We start from the raw sequence: 19,848 nt of genomic DNA, 5'->3' as shown, positions 1-19,848 counted from the left end.
AAAAATACTTTTTGTAATCCTATACTGGAATTTCAATTGATGTAAGAATAAGAATTATGTTCTTCTTTTAGCGAAAAACTCTTTTTTTGTTCACTATTCTCTATCATAAATAACCTTTTTATATAAAAAATAATAAAACGTTCATCTATTTTTTGTGCAACCAAATCTAAACCGTTGGTTGACCACATTTATGTATTTTTATTTTGGATGGGAATTGCATATGTTACTTTGAATAGCAAAAATGAAAAATTGTATAGTTGTTGTTTCATTTACTAAATTTATTAGCCATTTCTAATCTAATAATAAGATAAGTTGTTTTCAACCATAATAATTTAACTGTTGTTTTATTTTTAAGTTTTATTATTTCATGTACTTTTTTTATAAAGTTAGATTTTTTATTCATAACCCGAATGTAAAGATTACACTGAGAATAATACAATCTCACAGCTATCTAGAGCACAAACTAAAAGGCTTTTCTATAACATACTGCCGAAGCATCAATGAGAGCTCCTTAGAGTCAAACAGCACAGATGCCCTTACAGTACTAGAAAGTTGCTGAGGAGACGTGCAGAACAAGTCGGATGACAACCGCAAACTTGCTAGCCTATCAGAAGAAGATAAACTTGCTAAATCTTTTTTGAAACTACTGTATTTATATTTTACTCAATTAATAATTATTGGATCTTAAGGAAACAAAAAAGAACTAAAATGTGATGTTTATATAGGAGAAATAGCAATATAATAAAAAGTGGGACATAGAGTGGCACGGGGTGTGGGACAGAAGATTCGTTGCGCAAACCAATACCGTATCTATCGCAGGGTATTACATAAAGGCCACTTCGACAACCTTCCTGAATGCATCAAATGAACCAACACTTCTGAATCAACTTCCACCAGCAGCCTATGTATTTGCCGTCCGTGACACAATTGAAGACCATGAAACAATGCCAAACTCTCTGCAACTAGGACCTCCCTGTCGCCTAATTCTTTGTAAAAAGCAAATACTAATCGACCATCCGAATCTCTAAGAATGCCACCCCCATATGCTCACCCTTGAACCACACTGGCATCAATATTCAATTTAAAGAATTGGGGTGGTGGTCGTTTCCACGAAACAGCCACACAACGCCATCTCCAAATGAAGCAGATTCTTAACTCCGCCTATGGATCCTCAACATCACCCTTAAAATGTGTAAATATATATATATAAATATATATATATATATTTCCTTTTTTGATTGTGTATTTTTGGAAAACGAGAGTTTAGGAGATTTTTCAAAGGGTTGAGAATAAAAACTGCATGAAGAATTTATAGATGCATAGATACAAATGATAATATGTAAAACTTTTTTCCAAGGCAATTGTCTAGATAATCACATAATCAAAAAGCATAAATAATATCTATAAAAACTAAAGTGGATCTTGGAGACAAAGAAAAAAGAATTCATAATAGTAATTTTTTATTAGGATAGTACACAACAAAAAATACATATGGATTAGAAAATCTATTTTTCTCTCAAGTATTAAAGTCGTGTGTGCCATGAAATTATTAGGATTGGAAATAATTTAAATTTTGAAATGATAAGAATATAGTTTAGAATCAAGATTTTGAAATTAACTCATTATATTTTAGGAATTAAAGTAAATAGAAAATCTACAAAAAAAAAAAGGAATTGAGAGTTTGGAGGTCTAAGAAGGCTTCTAACTAAAAACTTTCTGTAATTTATATAGACATAGATGTCAAAAAATACAAATAATACACGTAGAAACCAAAGTGGATAGTAGAGATGAAGAAAAAAGAATTCACAATAGCAATTTTAGATTAGCAAAACACATAACTAAAAATACATGTGGACTGAAAAATTCCTTTTCCCTCTCAAATGTTAAAGTCGTGTGTATCATCAAGTGTTTAGGATTTGAAATAATTTAAATTTTGAAATGATGGAATATAGTCTATAATCAAGATTTTGAAATCAACTCATTACATTTTAGAAATTAAAATAAATAGAAAATCTCCGGAAAGGAATTGACATTGCATTTTAGGAATTAAATAAATAGAAAATTGAGCAAAAAGTAATTGAGAGTTTGGAGGTTTAGAAAGGCTTCTAACTAAAACATTGTTCTGCAATTTAAATAGATATAGATATTAGAAAATACAAATAATACATGTAGAAACCAAAGCCGATCTTGGAGATAAAGAAAAAACAATTCACAGTAGTAATTTTAGATTATGATAATACATAACCAAAAATACATGTGGACCAGAAAATCCCTTTTTCCTCTCAAATGTTAAAGTCGTGTGTAACATCAAGTTATTAGGATTTGAAATAATTTAAATTTCAAAATGATGAGAATATAGTCTAAAATCAAGATTTGCAATCAACTCATTATATTTTAGGAATTAAAATAAATAAAAAATCTGCAAAAAAAAAGAAATTGAGAGTTTGGAGATCTAGGATGGATTCGACTAAAAGGCCTCTTTGCAATTTATATAGATATAGATATCAGAAAATACAAATAATATACGTAAAAACTACAGTGGATCTTAGAGATAAAGAAAAAAGAATTCACAATACTAATTTTTTATTAGGATAATACACAACCAAAAATACATACATATGGATAAGAAAGTCTCTTTTTGCTCTCAAGTATTAAAGTTGTGTGTGTCATCAAGTTCTTAGGATTGGAAACAATTTAAATTTTGAAATGATGAGAATATAGTTTAGAATCAAGATTTTGAAATTAACTCATTACATTTTAAGAATTAAAGTAAACAGAAAATCTACAAAAAAAAAAGGAATTGAGAGTTTGGAGGTCTAAGAAGGCTTCTAACTAAAAACTTTCTGTAATTTATATAGATATAGGCATCAGAAAATACAAATAATACATGTAGAAACCAAAGTGGATATTAGAGATAAAGAAAAAAGAATTCACAATAGTAATTTTAGATAACGGCTATACATAACTAAAAATTCATGTGGACCAAAAAATTCCTTTTTCTACTCAAACATTAAAGTTGTGTATACCATCAAGTTATTAGGATTTCAAATAATTTAAATTTTGAAATGATGAGAATATAGTCTAAAATCAAGATTTTGCAATCAACTCATTACATTTTAGGAATTAAAATAAATAGAAAATCTACAAAAAAGGAATTTAGAGTTTGGAGGTCTAGGATGGCTTCAACTAAAAGGCCCCTTTTTCAATTTATATAGATATAGATATCAGAAAACACAAATAATATATGTAAAAACTAAAGTGAATCTTGGAGATAAAAAAAAAGAATTCACAATAGTAATTTTTATTAGGCTAATACACAACCAATAATACATATGGAACAGAAAGTCTCTTTTTCCTCTCAAGTATTAAAGTCGTGTGTGTCATCAAGTTCTTAGGATTGGAAATAATTTAAATTTTGAAATGATTAGAATATAGTCTACAATCAGGATTTTGAAATCAACTTATTATACTTTAGGAATTAAAAGAAATAGAAAATCTCCAAAAAAGGAATTAACATTACATTGTAGGAATTAAAAAAATACAAAATTGATGAAAAAGTATGAGAGTTTGGAGGTCCAGGAAGGCTTCTAACTAAAAAATCCTTCTACAATTTGTATAGATATAGATATTAGAAGAAACAAATAATACATGTAGAAACCAAAGCCGATCTAGGAGGTAAAGAAAAAATAATTCACAATAGTAATCTTAGTTTATGGTAATACATAACCAAAAATACATATGGATCAGAAATCCCTTTTTTCTTTCAAATGTTAAACTCGTGTGTATCATCAGATTATTAGGATTTGAAATAATTTAAATTTTGAAATGATGAGAATATAGTCTAAAATCAAGATTTTGCAATCAACTCAATACATTTTGGGAATTAAAATAAGTAGAAAATCTACAAAAAATGGAATTGAGAGTTTGGAGGTCTAGGATGGCTTCAACTAAAAGGCCTCTTCGCAATTTATACAGATATAGATATCAGGAAACACAAATAATATATGCAAAAACTAAAGTGGATCTTGGAGATAAAGAAAAAAGAATTCACAATTGTAATTTTTGATTAAGAAAATGCACAACCAATAATACACATGGATCAAAAATCTCTTTTTCCTTCCAAGTATTAAAGTCGTGTGTGTCATCGAGTTATTAGGATTGGAAATAATTTAAATTTTGAAATAATGAGAATATAGTTTAGAATCAAGATTTTGAAATTAACTCATTACATTTATAAATTAAAGTAAATAGAAAATCTACAAAAAAAATGAATTGAGAGTTTGGAACTCTAAGAAGGCTTCTAACTAAAAAACTTTCTATAATTGATATAAATATATATATTAGAAAATACAAATAAAACACGTAGAAACCAAAGCGGATATTAGAGATAAAGAAAAATGAATTCACAATAGTAATTTAGATTGGGATAATACATAACTAAAAATACATGTCGACCAAAATATTTCTTTTTCCTCTCAAACATTAAAGTCGTGTATATCATCAAGTTATTAGGATTTGAAATAATTTAAATTTTGAAATGATGAGAATATAGTATAAAATCAAGATTTTGTAATCAACTCATTACATTTTAGGAATTAAAATAAACAGAAAATTTGCAAAAAAGGAATTGAGAGTTTGGAGGTATAGGATGGCTTCAACTAAAAGGCCCCTTTGTAATTTATACCGATATAGATATCAGAAAACACAAATAATATATGTAAAAAAAGTAAAGTGGATCTTGGAGATAAAAAATGGATTCACAATAGTAATTTTTTATTAGGCTAATACACAACCAATAATACATATGGATCAAAAAGTCTCTTTTTCCTCTCAATGTATTAAAGTCGTGTGTGTCATCAAGTTCTTAGGATTGGAAATAAATTTTGAAATGATTAGAATATAGTCTACAATCAAGATTTTGAAATAAACTCATTACACTTTGGGAATTAAAATAAATAGAAAATCTACAAAAAAGGAATTGAGAGTTTGGAGGTCTAAGAAGGCTTCTAACTAAAAAACTTTCTGTAATTGATATAAATATAGATATCAGAAAATACAAATAATACATGTAGAAACCAAAGAGGATATGAGAGATAAAGGAAAAAGAATTCACAATAGTAATTTAGATTAGGATAATACATAGCTAAAAATACATGTCAAAAAAAATTTCTTTTTCCTCTTAAACATTAAAGTCGTGTGTATCATCATGTTTTTAGGATTTGAAATAATTTAACTTTTGAAATGATGGGAATATAGTCTATAATCAAGATTTTGAAATCAACTCGTTGCATTTTATGAATTAAAATAAATAGAAAATCTCCAGAAAAGGAATTGACATTACATTTTAGGAATTAAATAAATAGACAATTGAAGAAAAAGTAATTGAGAGTTTGGAGGTCTAGGAAGGCTTCTAACTAAAAAGTCCCTCTACAATTTATATAGATATAGATATTAAAAACACAAATAATACATGTAGAAACCAAAGCTGATCTTGGAGATAAAGAATAAAGAATTGACAACAGTAATTTTAGATTATGATAATACATAACCAAAATTACGTGGATCAGAAAATCCCTTTTTCCTCTAAAATGTTAAAGTTGTGTGTGTCATCAAGTTATTAGGATTTGAAATAATTTAAATTTTGAAATGATGAGAATATAGTCTAAAATCAAGATTTTGCAATCAATACATTGCATTTTAGGAATTGAGAGTTTGGAGGTCTATGATGGCTTCAACTAAAAGGCCCCTTTGCAATTTATATATACTAGCATTCTGACCTGTGCTATGCATGGATTTATATTTCAATTCAAAACAATACTTATATATTATAGTAGAAGATAAATTATATAAAAAGACAAAAAAATTTAAAGAAGTGTATGCTTAACATGTTAAAAAAATTATTTCATATGTACAAAATGGACTTTCTTAATTTTAATATCTTAAATAAGTTGAAACCAAATTTTGTTAACCTATTGTTTGTCAATATATGATAACAATTTTAATAAAAATTTATAACGATTTATATGATAGAGCAATTGTAAATTTATTTATCAATATATCATGTTATACCCATATATCATAATTTTTAACATTAAAAATACAAAGTACAACTAATTCATTTTCCTCAATTTTAAAAAAACTTTTCTCTCATTTTGTAATCCTAAAATTGTTGACTGCTTATAGAATAATGTTCTTCATAAATTTTAATATATATTTAAAATAATCTTTGTAAGGTGTGTTTCAAATTTTTCAAAATTATTAAAAACTATCGCCCTTTCTATCTTCTCTTACCTACTAATTAGCTCTCCGCTGCCTTCTATGACTTTTAGCCCTCTTACCACAGTGCCATCTTTTCTGTTATATCCTTACAATTCCATTCTTTTTTTCCCCTTTCTTCGTCCAATCTTGTAGTAATTTACCTTTATTTTTCGACTTTTCCCACCACTCTTTAACTTCTTACTATTCTCTTTCTCTCGTTTATGGCTAACCTATAACTTTCTATTTTTGCCACCCAATTTTCTATTCTTTTGCCTTCACCATTCTCTCAAACCCTGTAAATTCATAATTTATTTTTTAGGTTAGTAGTACTTTGTTTTCTATTTAGTAATTTCATAATTTTGGATTCACAAATGGTACTATTATTGTTATTTTAAATCCATGACCAATGAATATTATTTTCTTTTTGTTTTCTATATAATTTGCCTTTTACTTAGGCATCACTGAGTTGAAAAATAAAATATTGTTATTTACTTTTTTACTTTTAGTAAGGTTGGTGGTTTTCCTCTTTATTTATCCTCACATTAATAGATTTCAAATCAAATTCCTATATAAGTGAGCCACTTCTTACTTTTAAATTCAAAAGACATGAAAAAATATATAACAATTAAAAAATTTAAAATTCTATAAAAAAATAATGAGGAGTTATAAGCATTCTGATTTAATCATCCAAAATACCCTACCTACAATACCTATAGATATAGATTTTTATAGTATTATGTGTTTTACCCTATTTCTCAGGTTAGACAAATTGCATTTCCTATTCCTTATTTTCCTTGTAAGATTGTTAGCTTAATTATTTATTTAAATCAGAGCTCAAGAAACGGAATATAAACCCAAATGGTGGTCTCACATTTGACTCATTCCCTCTCCATATCTCCACAATTTAGTGCCCGTTCCTCATTCTCTCTAGAAGGAAGTTGAAAGAGATGGTAAATTGCAGTTGTTTGTGAAATTATGTTGTTATCTCGTATTATTGGGTTGGGGGAGTTTTAATTGGAATGGAATTGTTAATTGGAGGAGTATTAATTGGAGTGAGAAGGTGTATGAGGGGAGGAGTGTTAGTTGGAATGGTATTCTTATTTGATGAAAACAAGGACATGATGTATTTTACGAAATAAATTAAATGTAAAATGCTAGAAAAATGGAATTGAGAGTGTGAAGGTATGTAGAAGCTTGTTGTTAAAAATTTCTTCTTAAATTTATATAGATATAGATATTAGAAACCACAACTAATATATGTAAAAACTAAAGTGGATCTTGGAGATAAAGAAAAAAGAATTCACAATAGTAATTTTTTATTAGGATAATACACAACCAAGAATACATATGGATCAGAAAATCTCTTTTTCCTTTCAAGTATTAAAGTAGTGTGTGCCATCAAGTTATCCAGATTGGAAATAATTTAAATTTTGAAATGATGAGAATATAGTCTAAAATCAAGATTTTGCAATCAACTCATTACATTTTAGGAATTAAAATAAATAGAAAATCTGCAGAAAAGGAATTGAGAGTTTGGAGATCTAGGATGGCTTCAACTAAAAGGCCTTTTTGCAATTTATATAGATATAGATATTAGAAAACACAAATAATATATGTAAAAACTAAAGTGGATCTTGGAGATAAAGAAAAAAGAATTCTCAATAGTAATTTTTGATTAGGATAATACGCAACCAAAAATACATATGGATCAGGAAATCTCTTTTTCCTCTCAAGTATTAAAGTAGTGTGTGCCATCAAGTTATGGGATTGGAAATAATTTAATTTTGAAATCATGAGAATATAGTTTAGAATCAAGATTTTGAAATTAAATCATTACATTTTAGGAATTAAAATAAATAGCAAATCTACAAAAAAAGGAATTGAGAGTTTAGAGATCTAAGAAGGCTTCTAACTGAAAAACCTTCTGTAATTTATATAGATATAGATATAGATATTAGAAAATACAAATAATATATGTAGAAACCAAAGTCGATCTTAGAGATAAAGAAAAAAATTTGCAAATAGTAATTTTAGATTAGGATAATACATAATGAAAGCTCCCTTTTCCCACTCAAATGTTAAAGTTGAGTGTATCATGTTTGGATTTGAAATAATTTAAATTTTAAAATTTTGAAATGATTAGAATATAGTCTACAATGAATCAAGATTTTGAAATCAACTCATTACACTCTAGGAATAAAGATGAGTAGAAAATCTATTAAAACAAAGGAATTGGCATTGCATTTTAGGAATTAAAATAAATAGAAAATATATGAAAAAGGAATTAAAATTATGGAGGTTTAAGAAGGCTTCTAACTAAAAATTCTGCAGTTTATATAGAAACATAAATATTAGAAAACATAAATAATACATGCAGAAGTCAAAAAGTCTCTTGGAGATAAAGAAAAAAGAATTCACAATAGTAATTTTAAATTAAGGTAAATATATAACCAAAAATAAATGTGGATCAGAAAATTCCTTTTTCCTCTCAAATTTTAAAGTTTGTGTATCATCAAGTTGTTAGGATTTGAAATAATTTAAATTTTGAAATGATGAGAATATAGTCTATAATCATGATTTTGCAATCAACTCATTACATTTTAGGAATTAAAATAAATAAAAAATCTACGAAAAAGGAATTAAGATTTTGGACTTCTAGAAAGGTGGTAACTAAAAAACCCTTCTACAATTTATATAGATATAGATCTGTATAGCTTTTAAAATTATAGAAATGTTACGTGAATCGTTAAACAACTAGGGACTAAAGATTAACTTGCTCTAAAACTGAATTCTTGGCCTTGCCGGTATAAATATGAATGCAAGACCAAATGATCACAATAGACCTTTAACCTCTGTAATGGAGACATCATACAGCCCAATTGCTGTATTCTGTTATTGTATTCTGCTCTTGATTTTAGTGCTTGCGTGGAAAGTATTCAACTGGGCGTGGTTAACTCCCAAGAAGCTGGAAAAGCGTCTCAAAGAGCAAGGTCTCAGAGGAAATCCTTACAAACTTCTCTATGGAGACTTCAAAGAGAACTCAACCCTTTTCAAGGAAGCTCACTCCAAGCCAATCAATCTCTCTGACGACTTCGTCCCAAGAGTTATTCCTCACTTCTGTGCAGTTGTCAAGAAGTATGGTAAGTGGTAGTATCTTCTTTTTCAATCATCCGATGCTTTCTTTGCAAGTGTTCATGGATTTCTTCAATGATTACAATTTACCTTTCAAGATTTCTTCTGTTAATTTTGTGTGTGTGTATATATATATTTTCTTTAAGTCATAGTTAATCATCTACTGTAGTTAAGGGACCATTTAGGAAGTTTCAAAAGGGATTCTCAACGATTGTTAAATGTAATTATACCAGAGAATATATGCCACAGATCGTTCTATTTTGAATGTGAGGCAGAGATTTAGTATACCGTGGCTCTTGTGAACATGACATGTTGCTGTGTTGGCATCTTTGTATACATCTAAGCATCTCAAATAATTAAAAGGGATAATTGTTAAGGCCCTTAATTTGGTACTTTCAAAGTTTCACATGTACAACGTGACAATTCATTACAGCTTTACACCTTTGTCCCCCCAAAATATCGCCATCAGTCTGGAAGCATTTCATACGGATAGTTCTATCTTGTCTTGATATGGCAAAATAATGCAATCTTGTCCTTACACTGTGAGGATTGATTTCCTTTTCTTTTTCCATTTTCATTGGCTTTTTATCTTGTCTTGTCCTTTCTTTCTTTCTTTCTTCCCTTAGTTACGAGTACCAGTTCATATTTGAGGTTGGAGGAAACTTTTTTGGACTAGTGGATACTAATCTGTTTTCACTATTCAGTAAATGAGACAGCTGTTTCTAGCAAGAAATTTTCTTTTCCCCCTGTTTTGAGTACATGAAGGAGATTGCAGAATAAATGCAAATTGGAGCAACGAGAGTTGAACCTTGGCATATGAATACAAATGGGTGGATGTGCTAATCTGGACAAATTATTCTAAATTAGGTTGCTTGTCAACTTTCCAGTCTCAAGAGTTTAAACTCAATGATACTGTAGCACTACAGGAAGCCTCAATCTTCTCATGATTAATGTAAACCTCAAACATGGTGAATCAAATAGATAGCAATACTGAGTATTCAAAAATAAATGAGGCCTTTATATCCTCCTGAGTGATTGGTTAAGATGATCAGAATTAAATATTATGATCATAATTCATCCAAGGAGTCCAATTTATCTACTGTGAATTGTTAGTAATGCAATTCTTTCAATCGTGCTTGTTGTATACATTACTGTCTGATTTTCAGGTACTGGCAGGAGTTCATAAGGTCAAGTACCCTCCAGTATCTTGGTTTCAATATATCCATGTTGTCAAATGATAAAAGAAACGGATAAAGATAGTGGTACTAAGTACCCTTGATTGATTTAAGATGTTTGTTCAATCTTGAGTTGAAACAAGTGGTGAATGACTCTCAGGTAAGAATTCATACATGTGGCTTGGACCAAAACCGATAGTGATGATCATGAACCCTGAACACATAAGGGAGATCACAGCAAAGATTTACATCTTTCAAAAGCCTCGTGCTAATCCACTTACCAAATTGCTGACACAAGGGCTGGTGAGCTATGATGGAGATAAATGGGCTAAACACAGAAAACTCATCAATCCCGCTTTCAATGTGGAGAAATTGAAGGTTCTCTCTCATTTTATCTGGGTATTTAATGAATTATCTCTTCATCTTTTATAAGATCTACAAGGTAAGGTTGTCATACCAGAAACCTTGGAAACTTTGATTAGTTCATTGGAAGTTTGGAACGAATGATTTCCCTGTGATGAAGTGGTAAAGTATCTGATTACAGGAAAAGCAAAAACAAATATGATACCTAGTTGACAAAATGAACTGAGAATTCTTACTGGAGGAATAGCATTGTACATGACCTCTTTTTCGTTTTCCCGTGTTATTGCCTGTAGCATATGGTCCCATCATTTTATGCAAGCGCTAGTGAGATGTTGAGTAAATGGGAGGAGATTGTTTCAACCAATGGCTCCTGTGAGTTGGATGTTTGGCCGGATCTTCAAGCTCTGACTTCTGATGCAATTTCACGGACGGCATTTGGAAGTAACTATAAAGAAGGAAAAAGGATATTTGAACTTCAAAGAGAACAGTCTGAACATTTCCTAAAGGCTAGAGAATCAATATACATTCCAGGATGGAGGTAAATTTTGTTAACTCACTGCCTTCTCTGTTCTAAAGAAGCTTTTGACTTCTAAACTCAATGCTATTGCTTGGAAAAGATCCCTTTACCCAGTAAATGAAGTTCGATATATAATCTTTTGTTGCTTGTTTGTGAAACTATGTTCTTTTCAGGTTTTTGCCAACAAAAAGAAATAGAAGAATGAAACAAATTGCCAAAGATGTGCAAGAATCTATTAGAGAAATTATAAATGCAAGATTGAAGGCAATGAAAGAAGGGGAAGCTTGTGCTGATGACTTATTGGGTATATTACTCGAATCCAATTCTAAAGAAATTGATAATCACGGCAACAAGGATTTTGGCATGACTATTAAAGAAGTTATTGATGAATGCAAGCTGTTCTATTTTGCGGGGCAGGAGACCACCTCAGTGCTGCTTGTATGGACAATGATCTTATTGAGTAGGTATCCAAACTGGCAAGTGCGGGCTAGAGAAGAAGTTTTGCAACACTTTGGGACTAACAAGCCTGATTTTGAAGGGTTAAATCACCTAAAATTGGTAAGTACTATTTACAATTTACATATATCGTTGTATCATTGTGACATTCTAATGCTTTTATAGTTGCTCTGCCACCACCATAGATGTAAAATCACCTCAAACTCTTGAATACGTACACTCTATAGTTTCTTGATTAGGAAAAAAATACTTGGATGTATATAATGTAGCTTTGCTAAATAGATCTTAATTTACTTTTGACTAATCTTTATTTGCTTTCAATCTTCAATATTAGAACAAAACTCTATGCAATAATCTTGTCCAGTGAGGTCTCAAGAACAGATACTCTTAAAATGGTGCTATGGAGAGCTTTAGTGGGGAATCTGAGTGGTTTATCATCTGTAATAGGTCACCATGATACTACACGAAGTTCTCAGACTATATCCGCCAGCAGCTACCATTGCTCGAAGAGCTGCTGTAGAAATTCAGTTGGGAAATTTAACTCTACCAGCTCAAGTGCTGTTATCATTACCAACAATATTGTTGCACCATGACCCTGAAATATGGGGCAATGATGTGGAGGAATTTAAGCCAGAGAGGTTTGCTGATGGAGTCTCAAATGCAACGAAGGGGCAAGTTGCGTTCTTCCCATTTGGTTGGGGACCTCGCATATGCATTGGCCAAAACTTTACCATGGTGGAAGCAAAACTGGCAGTAGCTATGGTTCTCCAGCGTTTCTCCTTTGAACTCTCCCCATCTTATGCTCATGCACCCCGTGAAGTCATAACTATTCAACCGCAGTATGGTGCTCACTTGATTTTGCACAAATTGTAGTATGAAATTATGAATAAGTAATTTGCAGCTGTTTGTGTCCATAGCTTGTAAGGATACAAAAATTAAGATGTTCAAATTTGACTTCTCTTCCAAAATCAAGATAGATCTCCTGTACTCCTTCTGGAGTGAACAACAGTTGTATGGAGCAGTTTGTCCCTTCTGCATTTATTGTATCATGTGTGTTCGTAAATGCCTCAAACGTGATTGTAACTTTTAAGCAAGCATTGTGAAGTTTTCTTGTTAAAAGTCATTTACAGATGAACAAAAACTCAGCAGTCACACTTGTCCGCATAGGGCTTCACTTGCTTGAAGTCAGCTTCTGCAGCAATGTGTTTATTAGTTTGTGTTAGTCTTACAAAAAGGTGCGCAGCTGCCTAAGTAATGACATCTTAAGCAGAACTAAATCTGCAGTTGCTAATGGTAATAGATGCAATTGAAAATCGTGTTTAAAAATTGACAGTGATGAATTACTTAAACACCACCTTTAAAAACATGTATTCTTTTTGTAATTGACATCATTCCAGACTTAGCTGTGAAGAATTCGCTTGGTCAATAATCAATACTCAGTTGCCTGGTTCACCAGAGACAAAGAAAAACCATAAATGATTCAATTAACTAATGAAATGAATGCCAGGAGAGTAAATTTCTCGAACTTTGATGATTGGAAAATGCATAAGAACAAAGTATAAAGAGATTAGAGGTGGTCATGCCGTTATTCAATCTCGTACTTAGGCAATAATATTAGTACTTCAATTAGCAATGTTATAGAGGTTATTATTGTATCAAGTTTTCACTTCACATAAAAAATCATATGGGTGATGTGGATACTTTAAAACATTAAGAGAGATCACATGGCAATTTATGAAATCTACAAAGGGGTTATGCGTAATTTACTGACATTTTTACGGTTTAAACGCATGAAAGACGAAACATGCAAAATCAAATTGTAAGAACCAACACCTGACAAGATGATAGGACATGGGCTATAATCTCGAATCTGCCCAAAATCATAGCATTGGATTGCCCGTCGGAATGACTTTCCAAAGTCGGCTGTCCAATTGAAAATTCTAGCGTTGATTTGCCCATCATCATTATTTACAAGTTTTGCCCCTTAGATTAATAGAGCGACACATACAAACGGCCAGAAATAATGAAAACAATTTAAAGAAAAACAGATCATGGCGTCGAAGCCCCTTCATCCCGCTCCACCAGAAAGCCGAGACCCTGACTCACAAAGCTTCTCCTCAAGCAATGGCTCAAGGAAGAAGAGCTAATCGTCAACAAAATAGCCCTCAAGGAGACTTAAATCGACTCCGTCCGCAAAGAAATCTCCCAACTCTACTGTTTCTTCTTCCTCTTCCTCTTCCATTCCACAGCCCTCATCCTCCTCTTCAGCGCTGCCTCCTCCACAGGCCGGGCCTCCTTCTGCCACAGGTCTTGGATCCCATCTTTGTGTTCCCTGTTGTGCTCTCTCGGGATCATATGGGCTGTCAGGTACAAGACTGACGTTTAGGGCCATCTGGAGAGGAGAAGGGTGTCCCTGCCAGTTAATGGCCAAGGTTTGGCCAACAAAATTTGTAAGGTCCAGATTTTAATATGTGTGGAGCCCACAAAATATTATTCTAGTGCTACTCGCTGTTATTTTAGTGTTATATCGTGTACAAATGATGTTACACCGTGTACAAAATACGCACAAGCTTCCGGAATGATTGCACTGACAACAATTCCAGCCCCAGATCCATCTGGAGAAGCTTCTGTAGAGGGAAAAAGAGGACGGCAAATTGTTGGCCACGTGAGTTGAGGAGGTGAAGAACAAGGGGGTTGAGTTTGACTTGTTGAAACTTGAAAGAAGTGGACGCGCTGAGGAGGGTTGAATCATCCAAAGCAGCCAGGAAATGGTCTTCTAGGGACTTTGTCTCTCTTTTTCTTCACTGTGGCTTGTTTGGTCATTACTCTCATGAGGGTCATTTTGTGCAATTACTAATTCCAAGTTTCTAATCTTTGCCATAGAAGGCAGAGGAGGACCAGGTTAAGAGCTTCTACGGTCTACTAATAGATTTCTTGAATATGAAAGTGAACCCTATTTTTGTCTTTTGTATAGCATCTTTCTTAACTTTTTCCTCAACTTTCATAGTGTATGTGGAAGTTCCTGTTAGGATTTAAGCGCGGAACAAACAATTATTGAGATATCAAGTACATAATAATTTAATGATAAACAAATCACAAGCATGAAAGATAAGTGAAACACAATATTTAATGTGGTTCGACTCTACCATTGAACCTACGTCCACGGGGAGAAATCCGTTCTTTATTATGAAAGAAAAATCTTATACAAGAATACAACTTAAATTCAAGCCCAGTCCTTACATATCATCTCTCATCTCCTAAGAACTTTCTCTTACCACCCATGTATAAGGCTTGCCTCTTGTGTGTTCTTGTGTGTCTCTTGTGTAGTATACCAATCCACCTATTTATAGAGAATATTATTTGGCCAAAACGCAAAAAGCAATAGGAATCAGTGTTAATTCCTAAACTAGTTTAGAATAGGAAATAACTTCTATTCCTAAATTCATACAAAAAGGAAATTCCTTGACAACTATTCCAAATAACTATAACCAATTAGAAAACTAGTTATTTCTACACAATAAGAAATATGCCTAAAAGAAATTAAACCAATTTTTTAACAAATCTCCACATTGGCGAAAATTTCTTTTAATAACCATTTATCATCAACTATCAAATAATATAGTACCGAACTACACATCCGAATCAACTACCAAATAATATGGTACCGAACTATATATCCGAATTAATACAGTTCTGACACCAAATTGATTTAATTGACAAATAAACATGCGTAGTTACCCCGAATCCAACCTCCAGTTGACTCGTGAGAAGATGTCTCAATTCACCATCTCTCTTCACATGATTTCTTTTCACCACCACTTGCAACTTGGGATCCCCTTCTGTGAGTTCTAGCCCTAATCAAGTGATAAAATCACCATATTTTTTTCCCATCCTTAGAACTGTCTCGTCACATGTAGTTTCCAAGACTCCATCTAAAACGAAAAACTCATAACTATCAGTGGCGCATGAAAATTAGATCGCTTTGTTTCTTTAGGACACGTATCACACTACCCAAAGAACATAATCGAAATCTAAAAGCCACTAGGATGAAGTTCAACGAAGTTCAACCGTTGGAGGTGTGAGAAAGTCTCCAGCGATTCATATTCAAAATTAAGATTGAACTCCACCTTTTCCTTGACACTTGAATCACCTGCCTAAATTCAACGTCAAGTATCTTCATACTTTTCGACTTTCTATCCTTCACCTTCAATGTTTCTTACCAAACTCTTGAAACAAGAATACCACCTATTAAATTGTTCAATTGGTAATAGCCGCCAATCCACTTGATCTCAATAGGTAATTAGGATCCAACCATGAACCCCGCTCTGATATCAGTTTTTTAGAATTCAAGTGCTTGTGAGCAACCCAATTTCATAACCAAGTTCTGATACCACTTGTTAGAATCAAAACATGGAACAAACAACTATTAAGATATCAAGTACATGACAATTTAATGACAAACAAGTCACAAGTATGAAAGATAAGGGATGCACAATATTTAATGTGGTTCGACTCCACCATTGAGCTTACGTCCACGGAGAGAAACCCATTCTTTATTATGACAGAAAAACCTTATACAAAAATACAATTTGAATCTAACCCCAACCCTTGTATATCATCTCTCATCTTCCAAGAACTCTCACTCACCACCCATGTATAAGCCTCGCCTCTTGTGTGCCCTTGTGTGTCTCTTGTGTAGTATGCTAATCCACCTATTTATAAAGAATATTATTTGGCCAAAACTCAAATAACAATAGGAAACCAGTACTAATTCCTAAATTAGTTCAGAATAAGAAATAACTCCTATTCCTAAACTCATACAAATAGGAAATTCCTTGACAACTATTCCAAGTAACTAAAATCAATTAGAAAACTAGTTACTTTCACATAAAACAAAAAACTTGCCTAAAAGAAATTAAATCAATTTCCTAACAGATCCGTTAGAAGCTTTAGAAACCAAAAGTTATAAACTGCTACATTATTGGTTTGGGGGCGTGGATGACAGCTGCAGAATCCTCTATTCTGCTTTCTGTTAATTTGGGATTATTTCAGTATTCAATACAGAATTTGGTTTTATTTGCAGAAAATATCTTTCTTGTACTATCATTTTCCAGAAGATATAGTTCAAGCAAGGCCCAGGATGGTGCTATATAGGTTTTGTTATGAATCAATTACTGCTCAATATTATCTACCAATCTCATTTAAACCTACTAAATTCTCATTAATGGCTAGCTTTTGTTCTTGATGTACATCACTTACTCCCTAATGCCAAACTAAACAGAAAGCCAGTGTCTTATTGATCAGCAATTACATCAATTGCATAATTGTCCCAAAAGCCATTAACCGAAGGCTTTGTCCTCAATCACCGACCTCCAGACAGTAGCGATTCTGCAGCAGAGGAGGAAGCGTGTGAAAATAGCTTGTCCATTGAGGATGGGTATGATAAGTTAAAATCACTGAAACCTTCTTGACTTGCAAAAGACAGGCCAGTGGCAGAAATCCCAAGTGAGTGTAAATCTGGCAATGCCAAGGCGCTGTCCAAGTATAGAACAACTTGACGCATGCTTGGCCTTGCTGTGGGCTCTGACTGCGAGCACAACAATCCGAGCTTCATAACCAATTCCACCTCCTCTTTCACATAATCAAGTCCCATGTTTGCATCAGCTGCTTCAAGAATTTGCCCTTTCTTCCAGAAAGAAAACACCCGATCAACCAAAATATCATCCTCTGTTGGGGAGTGCGGCTCTATTGGTCTTCTGCCACAAACTACCTCAAGCAAAAAGGCCCCAAAGGCATATACATCTGTTCTGGTTGTAGCCTTGCCAGTTCTAGTATGCTCTGGCGCGAGGTATCCAAGTGTTCCAACAACATGAGTTGTTTGAGGGTCTGTTCCATGATCATACAATTTGGCAAGCCCAAAATCTCCTAATCTTCCATTCAATTCACTGTCTAACAGGACGTTGCTGGCCTTTACATCTCTATGGATCACTATTTGTTCCCATCCTTCATGTAGATAAAACAATCCAGATGCTACACCTCTTATGACTCGAAATCTTTGGTTCCAGTTCAGAGTGTACTCAGGCTGCTGGTATAGAAACCTGTCCAGGCTTCCATTTGGCATGTATTCATAAACCAATAGCAGTTCATCTTTTCTCCTGCAGTAACCTAAAAGTGGAACCAAATTTCGATGGCGTAACCGGCCTATGCTGACAATTTCTGCCACAAATTGTTTCATTCCTTGCCTGGATTCATGAGATACCCTCTTGACAGCAACCTCAAGTTTGGAGCTAGGCAGGACTCCATGATATACCCCACCAAAACCCCCTCTTCCTAGTAATCCCTTGTCCGTGAAACCCTTTGTAGCGATATACAAATCTTTGTACTTGAATCTGTGAGGACCAAACTCACGCTCCCACTCCTCAAGCACTTCTGCAAACTTCTTCTTTATTCTCACACGATAGATTACACCAGAGATTGCAATTGACAGGGAAGCAATCAAAATTATAGGTAAACCAATTGTTAATGCTTTAGACTTTTTCTTAGGTCCAACTCGTGGGAGCTTAGGAAGTTGAGAAAGATCAAGCCCTTGAGCCACACCGTTCATCTTGAAACTCCACCCCAGAAGGTAATGGAATGTTAGCACTGAACCGGTAGATGATGAAAATCCAATATACATGGTTTCATGTAATACTGAAGAAAGATCATAGGTTAAAGATAAAAGAGGTTTGCTTGGTTCACCAGCACGTATTGGAGCTAATGCGACACTAATATGCTTAGCTGTTCCATCATAGTCCACCCAAACTTGCATTTCTTTACCACTAAAAAGAGTCAAGTTCTGAAAAATACCGTTGTCATTGGAAAAATAACCTGCAGGCTTTGCTTGTGTGGAGTTCAGTCCGTTGATGTCTATCCCAACGTGGTTATCATTGATATCATTGAACTCTTTGCTTTGGATCGTGTCGAGTTCCACTGCAAAAACATGGTTGGTGTCATATCCTGTGTTGGTTCCGTTGAAGAGGCCGAGATACTGACTAGGAAGAGCTCCTGGAAGGCCTTTTGTTGGTGCAACCACGAAGGCAATTCCGTGGCCGCTCAAAATAGGATCTTCAGACACTATAGCAAAGATGAAGGTGGTGGAAAAGGAGAAAGCAGAAGAATTAGGAGGATTCTTGAAGCTGACAGGATTAGGAAAGAAGGCATGACCTTTCTCTTGTCTGGTGGCATTGGTTAGCTTCAAGAGGCCATTTGGCGTGACCTCAGCTATGCCATCCAGACTCAAGTTTGCAGAACGGAATCCATTGTAGGTGATGCTAAGGTCCTGGGAAGATGCAAAGCTAACTAGAGCAGAAACCACAAGCAGTATAAGCTTGATCAGAACCAACATGGCTGATGGCTCAATGCTGATACTAGCTTGAAAATTCCTCCAAAATCCGATGTTTGTTCAAGTAATTTATCAATGTGGAATCAGCAGTATCGATTGACTCTAGCAAACCCGGAAAAGAGGTTTTGATTTCTAGGCCTAGTGGCCCTTGGAAATATTGTTTTAATTCCTCCATTCACTATTACGAGTCCATCCGAAAACCATCACTTTCATGTACATCGTAATGTGACTGCATTATCTGCACAAAAGAATTACTTCCATATGTTGACTAATCTATACAATCTTGAGATCACATTCTGAGAAGCTTTTAGTATCACTTAGAATAGTTGAACATAATTCCGCGAAGGTGTTAAAAGTCATATTATTTCATCTAGAACATTAGATATATATTTGCACTTGATTCCTGTGTACCTTGATAATACTACGAAATGAACGTCCCCACAATGCTGGTTGCCAGCTGTGCTGGAAGACCAACCCGATTGTGTGTACGTGTCCCCAATTTCAGTGGTCCTTCGTCCCATTTCTGCTGTAGTAAAACGGGACAAGGGGCACGGATGGTTGCAGGT

General features: G+C 33.2%; 2 protein-coding genes and 1 pseudogene across 2 annotated transcripts; 2 read left to right on the top strand and 1 right to left on the bottom strand.

Annotated features, from left to right (window-relative positions):
* Nucleotides 1–9,115: 9,115 nt before the first annotated feature.
* On the top strand, nt 9,116–12,796 carry LOC113762903 (cytochrome P450 CYP72A219-like). The gene is made up of 5 exons (XM_027306534.1): nt 9,116–9,398; nt 10,726–10,943; nt 11,222–11,466; nt 11,619–12,003; nt 12,349–12,796. Exons 1-5 carry the CDS (start codon nt 9,116–9,118, stop codon nt 12,772–12,774), a joined length of 1,557 nt encoding a protein of 518 aa, XP_027162335.1. The 3' UTR covers nt 12,775–12,796.
* Nucleotides 12,797–13,693: 897 nt separating this feature from the next.
* LOC113759636 lies at nt 13,694–14,758 on the top strand (annotated as a pseudogene).
* Nucleotides 14,759–17,263: 2,505 nt separating this feature from the next.
* LOC113763651 (L-type lectin-domain containing receptor kinase IV.1-like) lies at nt 17,264–19,285 on the bottom strand. The gene has a single exon (XM_027307532.1). The coding sequence runs from the start codon at nt 19,283–19,285 to the stop codon at nt 17,264–17,266; it is 2,022 nt and encodes a 673-aa protein (XP_027163333.1).
* Nucleotides 19,286–19,848: the final 563 nt, after the last annotated feature.

The sequence above is a fragment of the Coffea eugenioides genome, chromosome 2 (genome assembly GCF_003713205.1).
Source record: "Coffea eugenioides isolate CCC68of chromosome 2, Ceug_1.0, whole genome shotgun sequence".
Lineage (NCBI taxonomy): Eukaryota > Viridiplantae > Streptophyta > Magnoliopsida > Gentianales > Rubiaceae > Coffea > Coffea eugenioides.
The sequence above is the reverse complement of the archived record's forward strand: the minus strand, read 5'-3'. Positions and strand labels throughout refer to the sequence as shown.

Coding starts and splice junctions, on each gene's coding strand:
- LOC113763651 (XM_027307532.1), bottom strand. CDS start 19,285: ATGTTGGTTCTGATCAAGCTTATACTGCTTGTGGTTTCTGCTCTAGTT.
- LOC113762903 (XM_027306534.1), top strand. CDS start 9,116: ATGGAGACATCATACAGCCCAATTGCTGTATTCTGTTATTGTATTCTG. Junction 11,467..11,618: donor ATATACATTCCAGGATGGAG/GTAAATTTTGTT, acceptor TGTTCTTTTCAG/GTTTTTGCCAACAAAAAGAA. Junction 12,004..12,348: donor GGTTAAATCACCTAAAATTG/GTAAGTACTATT, acceptor CATCTGTAATAG/GTCACCATGATACTACACGA.